The sequence below is a fragment of the Triticum aestivum genome, chromosome 3B (genome assembly GCF_018294505.1).
Source record: "Triticum aestivum cultivar Chinese Spring chromosome 3B, IWGSC CS RefSeq v2.1, whole genome shotgun sequence".
Classification (NCBI taxonomy): Eukaryota; Viridiplantae; Streptophyta; class Magnoliopsida; order Poales; family Poaceae; genus Triticum; species Triticum aestivum.
In genome coordinates, this window is record NC_057801.1 from 586,160,203 (window position 1) to 586,175,157 (window position 14,955).

General features: G+C 48.9%; 1 protein-coding gene across 1 annotated transcript; it reads left to right on the forward strand.

Annotated features, from left to right (window-relative positions):
* The first annotated feature begins 10,549 nt into the window (after positions 1-10,549).
* Positions 10,550-14,604, forward strand: LOC123071072 (protein RICE SALT SENSITIVE 3). The gene is made up of 7 exons (XM_044494547.1): positions 10,550-10,967; positions 11,148-11,198; positions 11,305-11,433; positions 12,545-12,650; positions 13,054-13,095; positions 13,228-13,284; positions 13,427-14,604. The coding sequence occupies exons 1-7, from the start codon at positions 10,816-10,818 to the stop codon at positions 14,234-14,236; spliced, it is 1,347 nt and encodes a 448-aa protein (XP_044350482.1). The 5' UTR covers positions 10,550-10,815; the 3' UTR covers positions 14,237-14,604.
* Positions 14,605-14,955: the final 351 nt, after the last annotated feature.

Sequence of the window (14,955 nt, forward strand, 5' to 3'; positions counted from 1 at the left end):
ATCGATCGGCTTCAGTTAGCAGTAGTAGCGAAGGAATCGCTCGATCGGGTTCAGTTAACAGCCATCGATCGATCGCTCGGGTTCAGTAACGCATAGCCTGCAGTGCAATCGCCCGGGTTCAGTTAGAGCCCAACGCCTCGCTCGGGTTCAGTTAGAGCCAACGCCTCGCACACACGCGCGTACGTGTACGAGAGAAACGTGCATCGCTCGGCCCCGACCTCCCACCGTTATCGGCAACTCCCTGAAATTTTCCTCCCCCTCGCTTCTACCACGGTTTTTTTCCATCATGGACAGCCCAAAGAATGTCATGCAGCTGCGTCTCCGGCCCGCCCAGGACGAAAAGCCCATTTTCTGTCATGATTTTTTGTCATAGAAGTAGGATCCCACCACATCTATGATGATACCGGGTTTTGTCATAATTATCGTCATAGAAGTGTCATATGTATGACAGAAAAAAATTTCGTTCGGCCCAAAATGCCACGGATGTGTCTTTTTTTGTAGTGTCTACTTGTGAGCTGTTAGATTCATCAAACTTCACATCTACCGTCTCTTCAACCTTTAGGGTGAAATTATTGTAGACACAGTAAGTGTGAGAGTTTGAGCCATAACCAAGTAGGAAACCTTCATGAGACTTAGGAGAAAATTTAGAACGACGATGCTTATCAAGAATGTAGCACTTTGAGCCGAATACTCGAAAGTATCCAACTTGGGGTTTGTTACCGGTGAGAAGCTCGTATATCGTCTTGCCGAGTAGCTTGTGAAGATACAAGCGATTTGTTGCGTGACAAGCTGTCTCAACCGCTTCCGCCCAAAAGTGCTTCGGCGTCTTGTACTCATCAAGCATCGTTCTTGCCATTTTGATGAGCGTCCGGTTCTTCCTCTCAACAACTCCATTTTGTTGAGGTGTGTACGTAGCCAAGAACTCATGTGAAATCCCTTCTTCATCAAGAAAGGTGTCCACATTTGCATTCTTGAACTCCGTTCTGTTGTCGCTGTGAACCTTCTTGATCTTCACTTCAAATTGATTCTAGGCCTTCCTAGCGAGGTTTTTGAAGATCTTTTGGACCTGCGATTTATCATCTAGAAAGAACACCCACGTAAATCTTGAAAAATCATCAACTATAACTAGAACAAAAGAATTTCCACCGAGACTCTTGTAAGCGTTGGGACCAAAAAGATCCATGTGAAGTAGCTCGAGTGGCCTCCTTGTGGTCATGATTTTCTTCACGAGATGCCTCCCTCCAACCTGTTTACCTGCCTGACAAGCGCTGCAAAGTCTATCCTTATCAAATATGACATCGTTAACACCAAGGATATGATTTCGTTTAATAAGCTTGTCAAGGTTTCGCATACCAACATGACCTAGCCGTCTATGCCATAACCAGTCTTTAGAGGATTTAGCAATTAAGCAAGTTCTAGGTTGAGCCTTTTTAGTGAAATCAACAATGTAAAGATCACCTCTACGTACACCGGTAAAGACCATTTTATGATTATCTCTACAAAACACTTGGCAATCTACTTCAGTAAATAGGACATTGAAGCCGAAATCAGCAAGTCTAGATACTGAAAGTAAATTGTAGCCAAGAGATTCAACGAGCATGACATTTTGTATGGAGCTATCATGTGATATGGCCACCTTACAGAGGCCAACCACCTTACCCTTTGAGTTGTCACCGAAAGTGACATACTTTCGAGGACCATCATTTTCAGCAAGCTCACGAAACATATCTTTATCTCCGGTCATGTGATCGGTACATCCACTATCAAGAACCCATTCCTTTCCTCCTGCCATATATCCCCGAAGATTTGCCATAAGAAGAAAGTGTCTCATTGCATCATCAATATCAAAGTCACTATCATCATCCTCATCATAGTATCCATGTTCAACATCATCATGTGGTGGATCAATTCCTAGAGAGGGTGATTCGTTAGAGTGAGCTTGACAATGATCTTCTTTATGAATTTTAATAGCTTCGGAAATAGTATCACTAATAATTCCAACATCTCCTTTGGCACGCATAAGATTTGTAAGCTCGAATAGACAATCACCAAACATAGGATCATTGGAATTCATCTTACTCAAGGCAATAGACTTATGGAGAATTTCATCTAGATTTTTCAAGAAGTAATTTGGAAAATGTTCCTCAAGAAATTTCCATATAGTGTAGGCACACTTAAGAGTAGGCAAACATCCAATCAAGTTTCTAGGCAAGCCTCTAGTGATAAGTTCAACAGTTCTAAGATTGCGAATCATGTCAATTGACTCATCAAGGGTAGGATGCATAGGATCAACATGAGGTGCACAAGGGCTAGCAATGTACTTGTTCAAATGATATTGATTGAAAATCACAAGCATCTCATTTTTCCACTCATGAAAATACTCTCCATCAAGTATAGGCACTCTATGTCTAAGACTCCCCAAAGTAGACTCATCCATCTTCCTCCAACGGTATTTAAACCAAAGCAATGGAGACCAAAGCTCTGATACCAATTGAAAGGATCGATAAGAGGTGTCTAGAGGGGGGTGATTAGACACTAAGTGCCAAAGATTGCAGTTTTTAACTTCTTTAAGTTGAAGTGGAGTTTTGGCACAAATTTAACAATCACAATACATATCAAGCAAGCATGCAAAGAGTATATGAGCAGCGGAAAGTAAAGCATGCAACTTGCAAGAATGTAAAGGGATGGGATTGGAGTGTGCAAACGCAATTGGAGACACGGATGTTTTTGTCGTGATTCCGATAGGTGGTGCTATCGTACATCCACGTTGATGGAGACTTCAACCCACGAAGGGTAACGGCTGCGCGAGTCCACGGAGGGCTCCAACCGCGAAGGGTCCATGAAGAAGCAACCTTGTCTATCCCACCATGGTCGTCGCCCACGAAGGACTTGCCTCACTAGCGGTAGATCTTCATGAAGTAGGTGATCTCCTTGCCCTTACAAACTCCTTGGTTCAACTCCACAATCTTGTCGGAGGCTCCCAAGTGACACCTAGCCAATCTAGGAGACACCACTCTCCAAGAAGTAACAAATGGTGTGTTGATGATGAACTCCTTGATCTTGTGCTTCAAATGATAGTCTCCCCAACACTCAACTCTCTCTCACAGGATTTGGATTTGGTGGAAAGAATATTTGAGTGGAAAGCAACTTGGGGAAGGCTAGAGATCAAGATTCATATGGTAGGAATGGAATATCTTGGTCTCAACACATGAGTAGGTGGTTCTCTCTCAGAAAATGTAAGTTGGAAGTGTAGGTTCGTTCTAATGGCTCTCTCAACGAATGAAGAGGAGGTGGAGGGGTATATATAGCCTCCACACAAAATCTAACCGTTACACACAACTTGCCAATTTTGGTGGGACCGAATTGAGAAGCTCGGTCGGACCGATTCAGCAAATCTAGTGACCGTTAGGATTTTTGGTGGGACCGACATGCAACTCGGTAGGACCGATATGGTTAGGGTTAGGGCATAACGTAATCTTGGTGAGACCAATTACACAAACTCGGTGAGACCAATTTTGGTAATAAGCTAACCAAAGAGTTGGTCAGGTAAACTCGGTGGGACCGATTCGCTCATCTCAGTGAGACCGAAATGTTACGAAAAGGAGTCAGAGAGTTTAAATTGCAATCTCGGTAGGACCGATTACGCAAACTCGGTGAGACCGATTTTCGTAACAGATACATACAGAGAGATTACAATCCCATCTCGGTGAGACCGAGATCCCTACCGGTGAGACCGATTTGCCTAGGGTTTGTGGCAGTGGCTATGACATCTGAACTCGGTGGCGCCGGATAGAAAGAATCAGTGGGGCCGAGTTTGACTTTTGGTTTAGGTTATATGTGGATGTGAGAAAGTAGTTGAGGGCTTTGGAGCATATCGCTAAGCATTTTGAGCAAGAAAGCCATTAAGTAACACCTCATCCCCTCTTGATAGTATTGGCTTTTCCTATAGACTCAATGTGATCTTGGATCACTAAAATAGAAAATGTAGAGTCTTGTTCTTGGAGCTTGAGCCAATCCTTTGTCCTTAGCATCTTGAAGGGGTCCACATCCTCTAGTCCATGCCACTTCATTGTTGAACTTATCTGAAACATACTAGGTAAAAGTGTTAGTCCAACAAGAGATATGTTGACATTAATTACCAAAATCACCCAGGGAGCACTTGTGCTTTCAACAAGTGATTTGTATCCAGCTATTGTGACAGTTGTATGTCTAGTTAGGGAGGTTGAGGTTGAACTCAGAAGATCTTCTCTTCACCTTATTCCCCTTGGGCTAAGGTCACTGAAGACCTCGCCCAATCACTCGGGTATGTCTTCAAGGGAGACTTCAAAACCTTCACAAATTTCATTCACCGGCACTCCACAATGCTTAAAACATGACACCTAACCGTCTGGAAGATCACAGCCTTCAAGCGTAACAAGTCTTTGGTTCACTTAGAACATAATGTCTTCGGTGATGCTCAATCACTTTGGGCTTCGGGTGTTTGAGTTTTCCTTGTAGAAAATCTCTCTCAAGGCTTCGGAGGTGGATTGCTCTCAAACGACAAAAGTCGTGTAATAACTCAGATCAACCACAAACTTATGGTGGAGAGGGTGGCTATATATAGTAGGAGGCAACCCGACATGATTTGACCGAATTGACCCTGGGTAGTGGCTAACCAACACGTGTCCCAATGGTCAAATTTCAAACACATGCGGCAACTTTGCTTGGGATACAAGCAAGGCTGACGCATCCAACACGGGGTGAGATTTTCTCTCATTATCTTCGCGAGGAAGATATAGGCTTTTGGTTGAGCAATCACTTCAACAACTGTCTTCGTTTCACCTCGACTCCACTTAACAGTGCGGTGGTTCCTATGACTCAATCAGAGCAAATGAAACCTACAAAGAAGTTTAGTCTTTTCGTTCCATTGTCTTCACTCATTATCTTCAAAGGCAACCATTGGCTTCAATGTCTTCAGACATTTTTAGGGGTTTTCTTTGACAGTTAAACCGAATCTCCAGGGACTACTATCTATGTTATCATGCGTATCTCACAAACACATTAGTCTCTCAACCAGGTTTGTCGTCAAGACTCCAAAACCAACAAAGGAGGTGGCACTAGATGCACTTACAAAAATCCATAGAGAGAAGTTATTGTAGCCTCTCTTTGTTGTCTTCCAACTATTATGGCGAGTTTGAACATGTACATGATTGTTCTGGAACATTTCTTAAATTTGACAGAAATTTTAAAAATACAAATATCACATGTGTGCTAGGCATTTTAAAAAGGACCCGCCTATAGTTCATTCACATTTTATTCTTCTAAATTTGTAGTTGGTTTGTTGTAAATGTTGCACGGTTACATCCAGAACCAACAAAGATCATCTCTCTACTTTCTTTTGTCAATCTTCCCCGTCTTCTTCTGCTAGTGACCCACCTTCCCTGCCCAACAAGTTTTCTCCTCTACCGCCACCTTGTGCCTCGACTGCTTGCCTTGACCTAACCAGCATGACCGATGGTCCTCCTGTCAGCCTAGTCCATTCCCTAGCGTCGGAGCTCACCCATTCCCCAACTCTAACCCCAGAAGGCAATCAAAACTCCACCATTGCCTTCGGTTTCTCCGCCAATCCGCATTGTCAATGCCTCGGCCCCGGTCCATGCTCGCCTCACCTTAGGTGTTGTTACATCCACGTTGATGGTCACATGTGGCGATCGCACTTTAGAGGAAAAGCAGTCGCGTGATGTATAACAAACGCATTAGAAAAATCCAATGTCCACATTCTACAGTGTCATTCTATAAGGAAAAAAAAATGCCATTCTTGTTTCAAGATGTTCAAAATGTTTAAGAGTTTCATATGTTTTCTCTGAGCTAGCATTTCCCTGCCTTCTTTCCATTAAAAAACCTAGCATTCCCGTACATTTTTGCGATACATTTCTAACAATTCAAACAAATGGTGTCTGACGATAGATCGGCGGCCTCCTTCGAGGAGGACCGCCTGACGCAATGAATATTATAGCATGGAACTGCCGGGGGGGAACCGCCGGACAGTTCGTGAGGTCGTGGCCCTCTCAAAAGCCAATAACCCCAAGCTTGTTTTCCTCTGTGAAACCAGGCAAGCATCAAATAAAGTGGAGAATCTAAGATGGAGACTTGGTCTAAAGGGATTCCATGGTGTGTGTAGCGATGGTCGGAGTGGAGGTTTAGCGCTCTTTTGGGACGAATCTCTCTCAGTCACCATTCTGGATTCTTGTCAGAGATACATTGATGTTTCAGTGACAAATGAAGGTGCAGGTATAGAGTGGAGGAGTACGTTTGTTTATGGGGAACCACGAGTTGAGAATAGACAGAACATGTGGGATCATCTCACCAGGCTACGGGCTACATCCCCAGCACCTTGATTTGTCTGCGGAGACTTCAACGAGGCGTTGTGGCAACATGAACATCTGTCAAGGACGATGCGGGCAGAACCCCAGATGGCAGCCTTTCGAGACTATCTCATTCTGTGCGAGCTCGATGACCTTGGCTTCAGTGGTATTCCATACACATATAATAACGGGCAGGATGGTAACCGCAATGTGCAAGTACGTCTTGATCGGGCATGTGCGGATGAATCGTGGAGAGAGTTGTTTCCAGCAGCTCGGGTTGTGCACCTAGCCTCACCGTGTTCTGATCATAGCCCGCTCCTACTGCAGCTTATGGGAGTGCAGGGAGATCGGAGGAGGTGCGCAAGCCCTAGATATGAGATCATGTGGGAGAGGCATCAGGCGCTCCCAGAGGTAATTGCTAAATCATGGGCCAATAGTAAGCCGAGTGGGAACCTGAACTCGGTGGCGGCTGCTTTAAAGCAACTCATGACAGATTTGAGGCAGTGGAGTGCAACAAATTTTGGCAATGTTCTAAAGGAGATAGAAACGCTCCGGTTTCAGCTTGTAGATCTACAACTCTCTGGCACGGATCGGGCTCTTCTCCGTGCTAAGATGAATCAGTTAGATGAGCTGCTTTACAGAGAGGAAATGATGTGGCTTCAGCGGTCCCGTATCACATGGTTGAAGAAGGGGGAACGGAATACTCAATACTTACATCGGCGGGCCATGTGGAGAGCTAGGCGAAATCATATCCAGCGTTTGATGAAGGAGGATGGCTCCTGGTGCTCTGTCCCGTCGGAGATGGAGAGGATGGCGGCTTCCTATTTCAAGGAGATCTTCACCAAGGATCTTACCTTGGTTGCAGATGAGGTTCTGAACTGTATTGCACCGAAAGTAATTGTCGAGATGAACGAGGCCCTGTGCAAGGCGTTTTCTGAGCAGGAAATTTCGGATGCCCTATTCCAGATTGGTCCTTTGAAGGCCCCTGGGTGTGATGGTTTTCCTGCACGCTTTTATCAACGCAATTGGTCGGTGCTCAAACCGGAGATCATTGCGGCAGTTCAAGAGTTTTTTAGCACAGGGATTATGCCGGAGGGTGTTAATGATACTGCTATTGTGTTAATCCCCAAAGTTCCTCACCCCAAGGAGCTAAAGGATTTCCGGCCAATAAGTCTATGTAATGTGGTATACAAGATTGTGTCGAAGTGCATGGCGAATAGGTTGCGGCCTATGCTTAATGAACTTATCTCAGAAAACCAAAGTGCCTTTATCCCAGGGAGACTTATATCTGATAATTCTATCATTGCTTTCGAGTGTATCCACCATATTCAAACAGTAAAGGAGAACTCCCCGGCTTTGTGTTCTTATAAACTGGACCTCTCGAAGGCCTACGATCGTGTGGACTGGGATTTTCTTCAGAAGGCACTGACAAAGTGGGGTTTCTCGGACACCTGGGTTTCGAGAGTGATGGCTTGTGTTACGTCTGTCAGATACTCAGTGAAGTTTAATGGCAGGTTACTGGATTCATTTTCCCCCTCGAGGGGCTTGCGGCAAGGTGACCCCCTGTCCCGCTTTCTGTTCTTATTTGTGGCTGATGCCCTTTCTGCCTTGATCAGTAAATCTATGCGGGAAGAGGGCTTGCAAGGGGTGAATATTTGTCGTGGGGCTCCTGTGATTTCTCATCTTCTTTTCGCGGATGATTCGCTGTTATTTTTTCATGCAACCGAACAGCAAGCGGCACTGGTTAAAGATTTGTTGAACACCTTCGCGATGGCCACGGGCCAGTTGATAAACCCTTCAAAGTGTTCCATTCTTTTTTCAGACAATTGCTTGGCGGCTACAGCGGCGAATATCAAGAGCTTGGTGGAGATCACTCAGGAAGTGTTCGAGCCTAGATACCTAGGTCTTCCTGTTCCAGAAGGGAGGATGCACAAAGGCAAGTTTGAAACAATACAAGAACGCCTGAGGAAGAGACTAATTGATTGGAGTGAGAAATATATGTCATCGGGTAACAAAGAAATCTTAATAAAATCCGTAGCTCAAGCTATTCCAGCTTATGTTATGAGTGTGTTCAAGTTGCCAGCCTCGGTTTGTGATGAGCTCACCTGTATGATGCGTCAATATTGGTGGGGAGTGGAGAATGTGAAGAAGAAAATGGCATGGACAAGTTGGGACAAAATGATTCTCCCCAAAGCTATGGGGGGCATGGGCTTCAGGGATATGCGAGCGTTCAACCAAGCGCTGCTGGCCAAGCAAGCGTGGAGGCTCCTTGACTCTCCTGACAGCCTAGTTGCGAGACTAATGAAGGCAAAATATTACCCTCAAGGTCAGTTACTGGATACAGTATTTTCAATCTCTGGATCAGCCGTGTGGAAAGGCATTTTGCATGGTTTGGAGCTGCTCAAAAAAGGTGTCATATGGCGGGTGGGGGACGGGGGGCATATTCGGACATGACGAGACCCTTGGATCCCTCGGCCTTCTTCCTTCCGGCCGATCACCCCAAAAGGCTCCTGCCATCTCAATCGTGTTTCTGCATTTCTAGATGCTAACGGGGCATGGAGGGTTGATCACCTCCGTGAATTTTTTTTTGGGATATGGATGTTCAGCATATCCTCAAGATCCGTACCTCTCCAAGACAGCGATCTGATTTCATATCGTGGTTTCCAGAGAAGAGTGGCGTTTTCTCTGTCAGTAGTGCATACAGATTAGCTACATATGATCACAATACAACATTTTCTGAAGGGGCAACAAGTGCGTCAGCGAGCGGTTCCCGTTCCTTATGGAACTGCGTATGGCAAGCATCAGTCCTGCAGAAGATGAAGATCACGGCATGGCAAGTTATTATGGGCGTTTTACCCACGCAGAAGTGTAAGGTGCTACGTCATATACCAACAACATCTACTTGTCGGTTATGTGGATTGGAAGAACAGGGCACCTTCCATGCACTGGTTGCATGCGATCATGCGCGAGGGATTTGGCTGCAGATGCGCGACAGATGGCCACTCCCACCGGACGAGTTTCTGCTTGATAACGGAAGGGAATGGCTTATGCATCTTCTGTGTAGAGTTTTAAATGATGTACGGGATATGATCATCATGTTAGTTTGGCGCATATGGCAGCTAAGGAATGATCAGACTCATGGCAAGGATGCGGCGCCTGTTTCAGCCACGGTGGAATTCCTGGACAGCTATTACAAATCAATCAAGCTTGCTGGTCGTTACTCTGTGGACGAGATTCTGAAAGGAAAAATGCCATCTTCGGCGATTCCATCTGTCCTTCCTAGAAAGGACAATGTACCTCTACCTTGGCCGGCGCCGAGCCCGGGTCATGTTGCCCTAACTGTGGATGGATCCTTCCAGGTAGCGGATAACTCAGCGGCGGCCGGTATGGTGCTACGCGACCATCAAGGACAGATCATCTTTGCAGCTTACAGAGTCCTGTTCCACTGCAACGACGCTCCGGAGGCTGAACTTCACGCCCTCATGCAGGGCATGGCCTTGGCCATCCAACACTCGAAGTCCCCAGTCGTCGTTCAGTCCGATTCTTCTGAAGCCTTGGCGAGTCTCTCTAGCGATGCTCTAACTCGCTCGGCTTACGGTCATTTGGTTCTAGAGATTAAGGAGTTGATGAGTAATAGGGAGTTTGTACCTCTGAAAATTTGTCGTTCTCAGAATAGAGTTGCCGATCGTTTGGCCAACTATAGCCGGGCCGAGCGGACTACAGCGGCGTGGTTGCGCTCGGTTCCACCTTGTATTGAGGATTTGTGGCCTCTCGACTGTAATACTATGACATCTTGAATAAAACTCCCTTCACCCCGCAAAAAAAAACAATTCAAACAAGAACCGCAAATTTCCCGAGGATGCCGGGGAAGAAACAAAATTTCCTCGGCCGTCCCAGTTTGCCAAACCGAGGAACAACCTCTCCATCCCTCCCTGGAACGGTACGGGGGAGAGAGAAAAAAAAGCCGGGCATAGAAGGGCATGGGGGACCCGGCAGAGCCGCTTTTACTTTTGGCTGCCATCTTCTGGGCCGCCAACGCAGGGAAGAAAACATAGGGTGCCGTGTGCGACCGCAGTGACTGGCCTGGCCTGGCCTGGCTACCTCCTCAGACTCGGAGCAGAGCGCCTTTCGGTTTACCCTCGCCCCCTGCCCAAGTTAAAAACAGCAATTAGAGAGAGACAGGCCAAGGACTGCGAGACAGACCCAGCCTCTGCGTGAGAGAGAGGGAGAGAGAGGGAGTAGGAGTAGCTCGCTCGGCGAAGCTACTAGCCCATCCGCCCGCAGTCCCTCTCTCTCTCCCCACGGGGAGAAAAAACCCAAGAAGCGATCAAAAAGAGCCTCGGCCGGGTAGCTAGAAGGCGCGCCCTACCACCCCCTAGCCTAGCCTCCCGAGCTCCGAGCGCGACCACAAGGGTTTTTACGACGCCCGCCTTTGCCTGCCTTGGTAAGGGAGGGAAGGAGAGGGGAAAAAATGGTGGGCTCGGGGGCGGCAGGAGGGGGAGGCGGGGATCATGCGCGGAGCAAAGAGGCCGCGGGGATGATGGCGCTGCACGAGGCGCTCCGCAACGTCTGCCTCAACTCGGACTGGACTTACTCCGTCTTCTGGACCATCCGTCCTCGCCCGTATGTGCCTACTCGCTCTCTCCCCCACGACCACCTCCCTCGCTCGCTGCTCCTGCTTGTTCTTCTTATTATTAGCCTCCCCGCCGCCGTACGCGTATCTAGCTCCATGCAGCGCAGCGGGTGGCCACTGATTTGATTGATTAACGCCTAATCCTGTGTGTTGGTTCCTCGTGCTGCCAGGCGGTGCCGCGGCGGCAACGGGTGCAAGGTCGGCGACGACAACGGCAGCCTGTGAGTGCACTCTCTTCTTACTATTATTAGCCTAATTGATTGGTCCGGCAGATATGTGAGGACCGATCGGGCCGGCGTTGATGTTGCGGTGCGCGCGTATATGCAGGATGCTGATGTGGGAGGACGGGTTCTGCCGGCCGCGGATGGCGGAGTGCCTGGAGGACATGGAGGGCGAGGACCCGGTGCGCAAGGCCTTCAGCAAGATGTCCATCCAGCTCTACAACTACGGAGAAGGGTGGGTACTGGGTAGGTGCAGTCGTGTGCAGTTTTTCCCCCCGGCCCGGTCGTCGCTCGCAGCCCCTAGCCACCTAGCAGTCCCCTCCCCTAGCCACCATCCATACCACACCACCTCTAATTAAGCCCCGCGTGTTTTCGTGCAAGTTCCCGTCACGTCCCCTGTTCTCCGACTAGGACCTGCTCGAGGCTGTGCGCCATTGATGCCCCACAGTTCCTCCGCCGGTGACCATGCGCGCAAGTCCAACCCCAGTGGTGAGAGACAAAGAAGGGTAGGAGGAAAGGGGAGGAGGAGATGGGATGGGTGCGTGCGCTTTCATCTTTTCACTTTGTTCTGTATCTACCGCGCCCAGGCCCAGCTTTTGGGCCTTGTTAATTCGCGCGGCACTGACATGGCGGTACCATCACGCCTAATTAATCTCTGCACTCTGGGTTTTTGGTTCGGTTTGGTCTGACCGCGCGTGGAGGGGACTCTGATTATGCCGGGACGGGAGCGGGAGGGTGGGCAAAACGGGCGCGTAGGATTGAATAACAGCCATTGAAGTCAGTCGTGTCTTTTGGGCGAGGACCAAGGACGGGCGCCGTCACGTGCGGCACGTGAGCTGGAGTGGGGCGGTGCCTCGTTCCGCATAAACAAACCCCGGCGCGTCAGTGGGTTAATTGCGAGGTTTATCTCCGATTAACAACGCCCTCACGCTACACGCACACGCAAATGCTACACAAACACAATAGTACTGTAGTAGTATGAGCTTGGGGCTATGGAAGTCTTTTCTGTCTGTTGAGAAACTAGCTAGGACTGCTTCGGTGCCACTGAAGTCTGAAGGCTTTCACCAATTAAGTAGTGTGAATTTGTGCTATTTCCACTAATTCAGTGAGGACTTTCACTAATTAAGCAGTACGACATGTTTATTAAGCTTGCTAACGAGTAGTAATATGCAGCGTAGTTAACATGCTTGTAGAGAATGATAGACTGGAAAGAGAGGACGAGAGAGTTCTCCGGGGTTGTGTTTGTGTCTGCGTTATTGGTGGTCTCTTTCACTTTTGTTCTACTGAGCTTTTGAGCATGATTTGCCAAGTCGGTTTTGATTTGATTTGGACGCGTCCGGTTGCAGGCTGATGGGAAAGGTGGCATCTGATAAGTGTCACAAATGGGTCTTCAAGGAACCTTCTGAATGCGAGCCCAACATCGCCAACTACTGGCAGAGCTCTTTTGATGCCGTATGTACCATCATCAACCCTGTCCCCACCACCTCCTTCTTTCTCTTTCTTTCCGCAGTCCATGCATCTCTCCCTGCTTTGAGTTGGGTTGGGGGAGTCCCCTGCTTAGGAGTACGCCACATTAATCGCTCCCAAATGAGCACCAGTACTGTATACGCAGTGGTAGGTTTCAAGTTTTTACTCACTCCATGGAAAAAATAAAGAGATCGATCGAGAGACATCTGTCTCTCTCGGGAGCTTGCAAGCTTTGAATCAAATCAAATCTGCTCCCAAAAAGAAGAGAAGAATTGGATGCTTAGGAGCATCCGCGGCTATCGGCAAGAACAAGCGCCGCGATCGCAGTCACGGCTAGCCTTTATTCCTATGCACTTACTCAAATCCCTCTCGCCTTTTCCTTTTGCAGCTTCCTACGGAATGGACCGACCAGTTCGCCTCAGGCATCCAGGCAATGCCCCACTCCCATCTCTACCATTCATCTTTAATTTACTTCCTCTTCTTAGCTTAGCTGGTAGTAGTAGCGTATACAAGAGTAAGATTAATTAGTTTTCATAAACTTATTATTACGTTTGATTTGCAGACCATCGCCGTGATTCAAGCCGGCCATGGCCTCCTGCAGCTGGGCTCCTGCAAGATCGTAAGTGCAGCGCACCCTCGCAAATTTCAAACCTTTTGCCCTTTACTACATGCATCATTTTGTCGTTTTGGTCGTCAAGCAAGCACGCCGACGTTGACGTGCCAACGCTAAGCGATGTGTGCCACTGTGCGTACGTGCGCAGATACCGGAGGACCTGCACTTCGTGCTGCGGATGCGACACATGTTCGAGTCACTGGGCTACCAGTCGGGCTTCTTCCTCTCGCAGCTCTTCTCCTCCTCCCGGGGCGCCTCCTCCACGCCGTCCTTCCCGCTCAAGCAGCCGCCGCCGGCGCGCCCGCCCCCGCAGCTCTTCAACTGGCCGGGCCAGCCGCAGCTCCCCCACGCCGCCGCGTCGCCCCTGTTCCCGCCGGGGCCGGCCGCGTTCCACCCGTCAGCGAGGTCGTCGATGCCGCATTACCCGGGCGGCGGGGGCGGCAAGGACGAGGGCCACATGTACCACCTCGCGCCGTCGCAGCATGGCAAGCCGCCACACCTGGACGAACACCAGCACCAGCAGCAGATGCAGCCCGGGGAGGCGCCCGACGGCGACCTCAAGTGGCCCAACGGGCTGTCCTTCTTCACCGCGCTCACCGGGCGCTCAGATGACTCGAAGCTTTTGTACGGCGGCCCCGGCGGCGGTGGTGGAGGCGGCGCAGACGACGGGAAGCCAGCGCAGGACGCGCAGACAGGGCACGGCGGCGCGGAGAACGTGGAGGAGTACCTGAGCCTGGAGAGCCACTCGAACAAGGCGAGGAGGATGGAGAACACCCAGAGCGCCAAGTTCAAGAGGAGCTTCACGTTGCCGGCGAGGATGAGCTCGTCCAACTCGCCGTCCCCGTCCGTGTCGGCCTCGACGGGGCCGGCGCCGCAGCAGCAGCAGCAAGGGATGGAGTACCGAGCGCAGCACGAGGGCAGCGTCTACTCGGACCTCATGGAGACGTTCTTGGAGTAGCAACGCAACGCATGCATGCATGCGTCGATCGATCATCCTCACGACGACAGGCGTACGGACTTTATGTTTTCTTGTTCCCACCTTTTGTTTTGTTCCAACCAAAGCTATGTTCAAGCTCTTTTAGCGCCAGGTTTGGAGTTTGCTTCGGCTTAATTAGATCATGTAAACTTTTTCTTTCCTTCTAGCTTCGTACGTGTCTCGATCGATCTAGTCGTAGCTAGCTAGCTCGTAGTGCAAGAACTGATACATGCATGCATGCAGAGATGGGCATGAGTTTGCTTCCATGATGGCTGGCAAGCTATATGGTGCAATGATGGTGATGTACAATGATATGCAACACCCAATAATACGCTCTTTTCCTTCCGAAAGTTCAGTTGTTGCACTGTTGCCTACTTATGGCGCGCGCAGGCCGCCTTTTTTTAAGTTAGACTGTTTTTTGGTCGCGCCGGTTGCATCATGCATGCACAGTAGGAGTACAACAATCTCATTCACCAGGTAGTCCTCTAAAATTTGTGCTGAAATGTCGTTCCTAATTTGTGCTGCACGTCATGATACGTGCGCTACTACCGCCAGTATGTGCTGAGGATGTACTGTATGGTTATACGCTTGTGGCATCGGGGACCACGACGACGTACCTTACCTTCCTGAGACGTCGCGTTCCACGAAATGATTAGGAAGAAGTTGGAGTGTGCAAGGAACTGAACAGGTAGTTTCTGAAA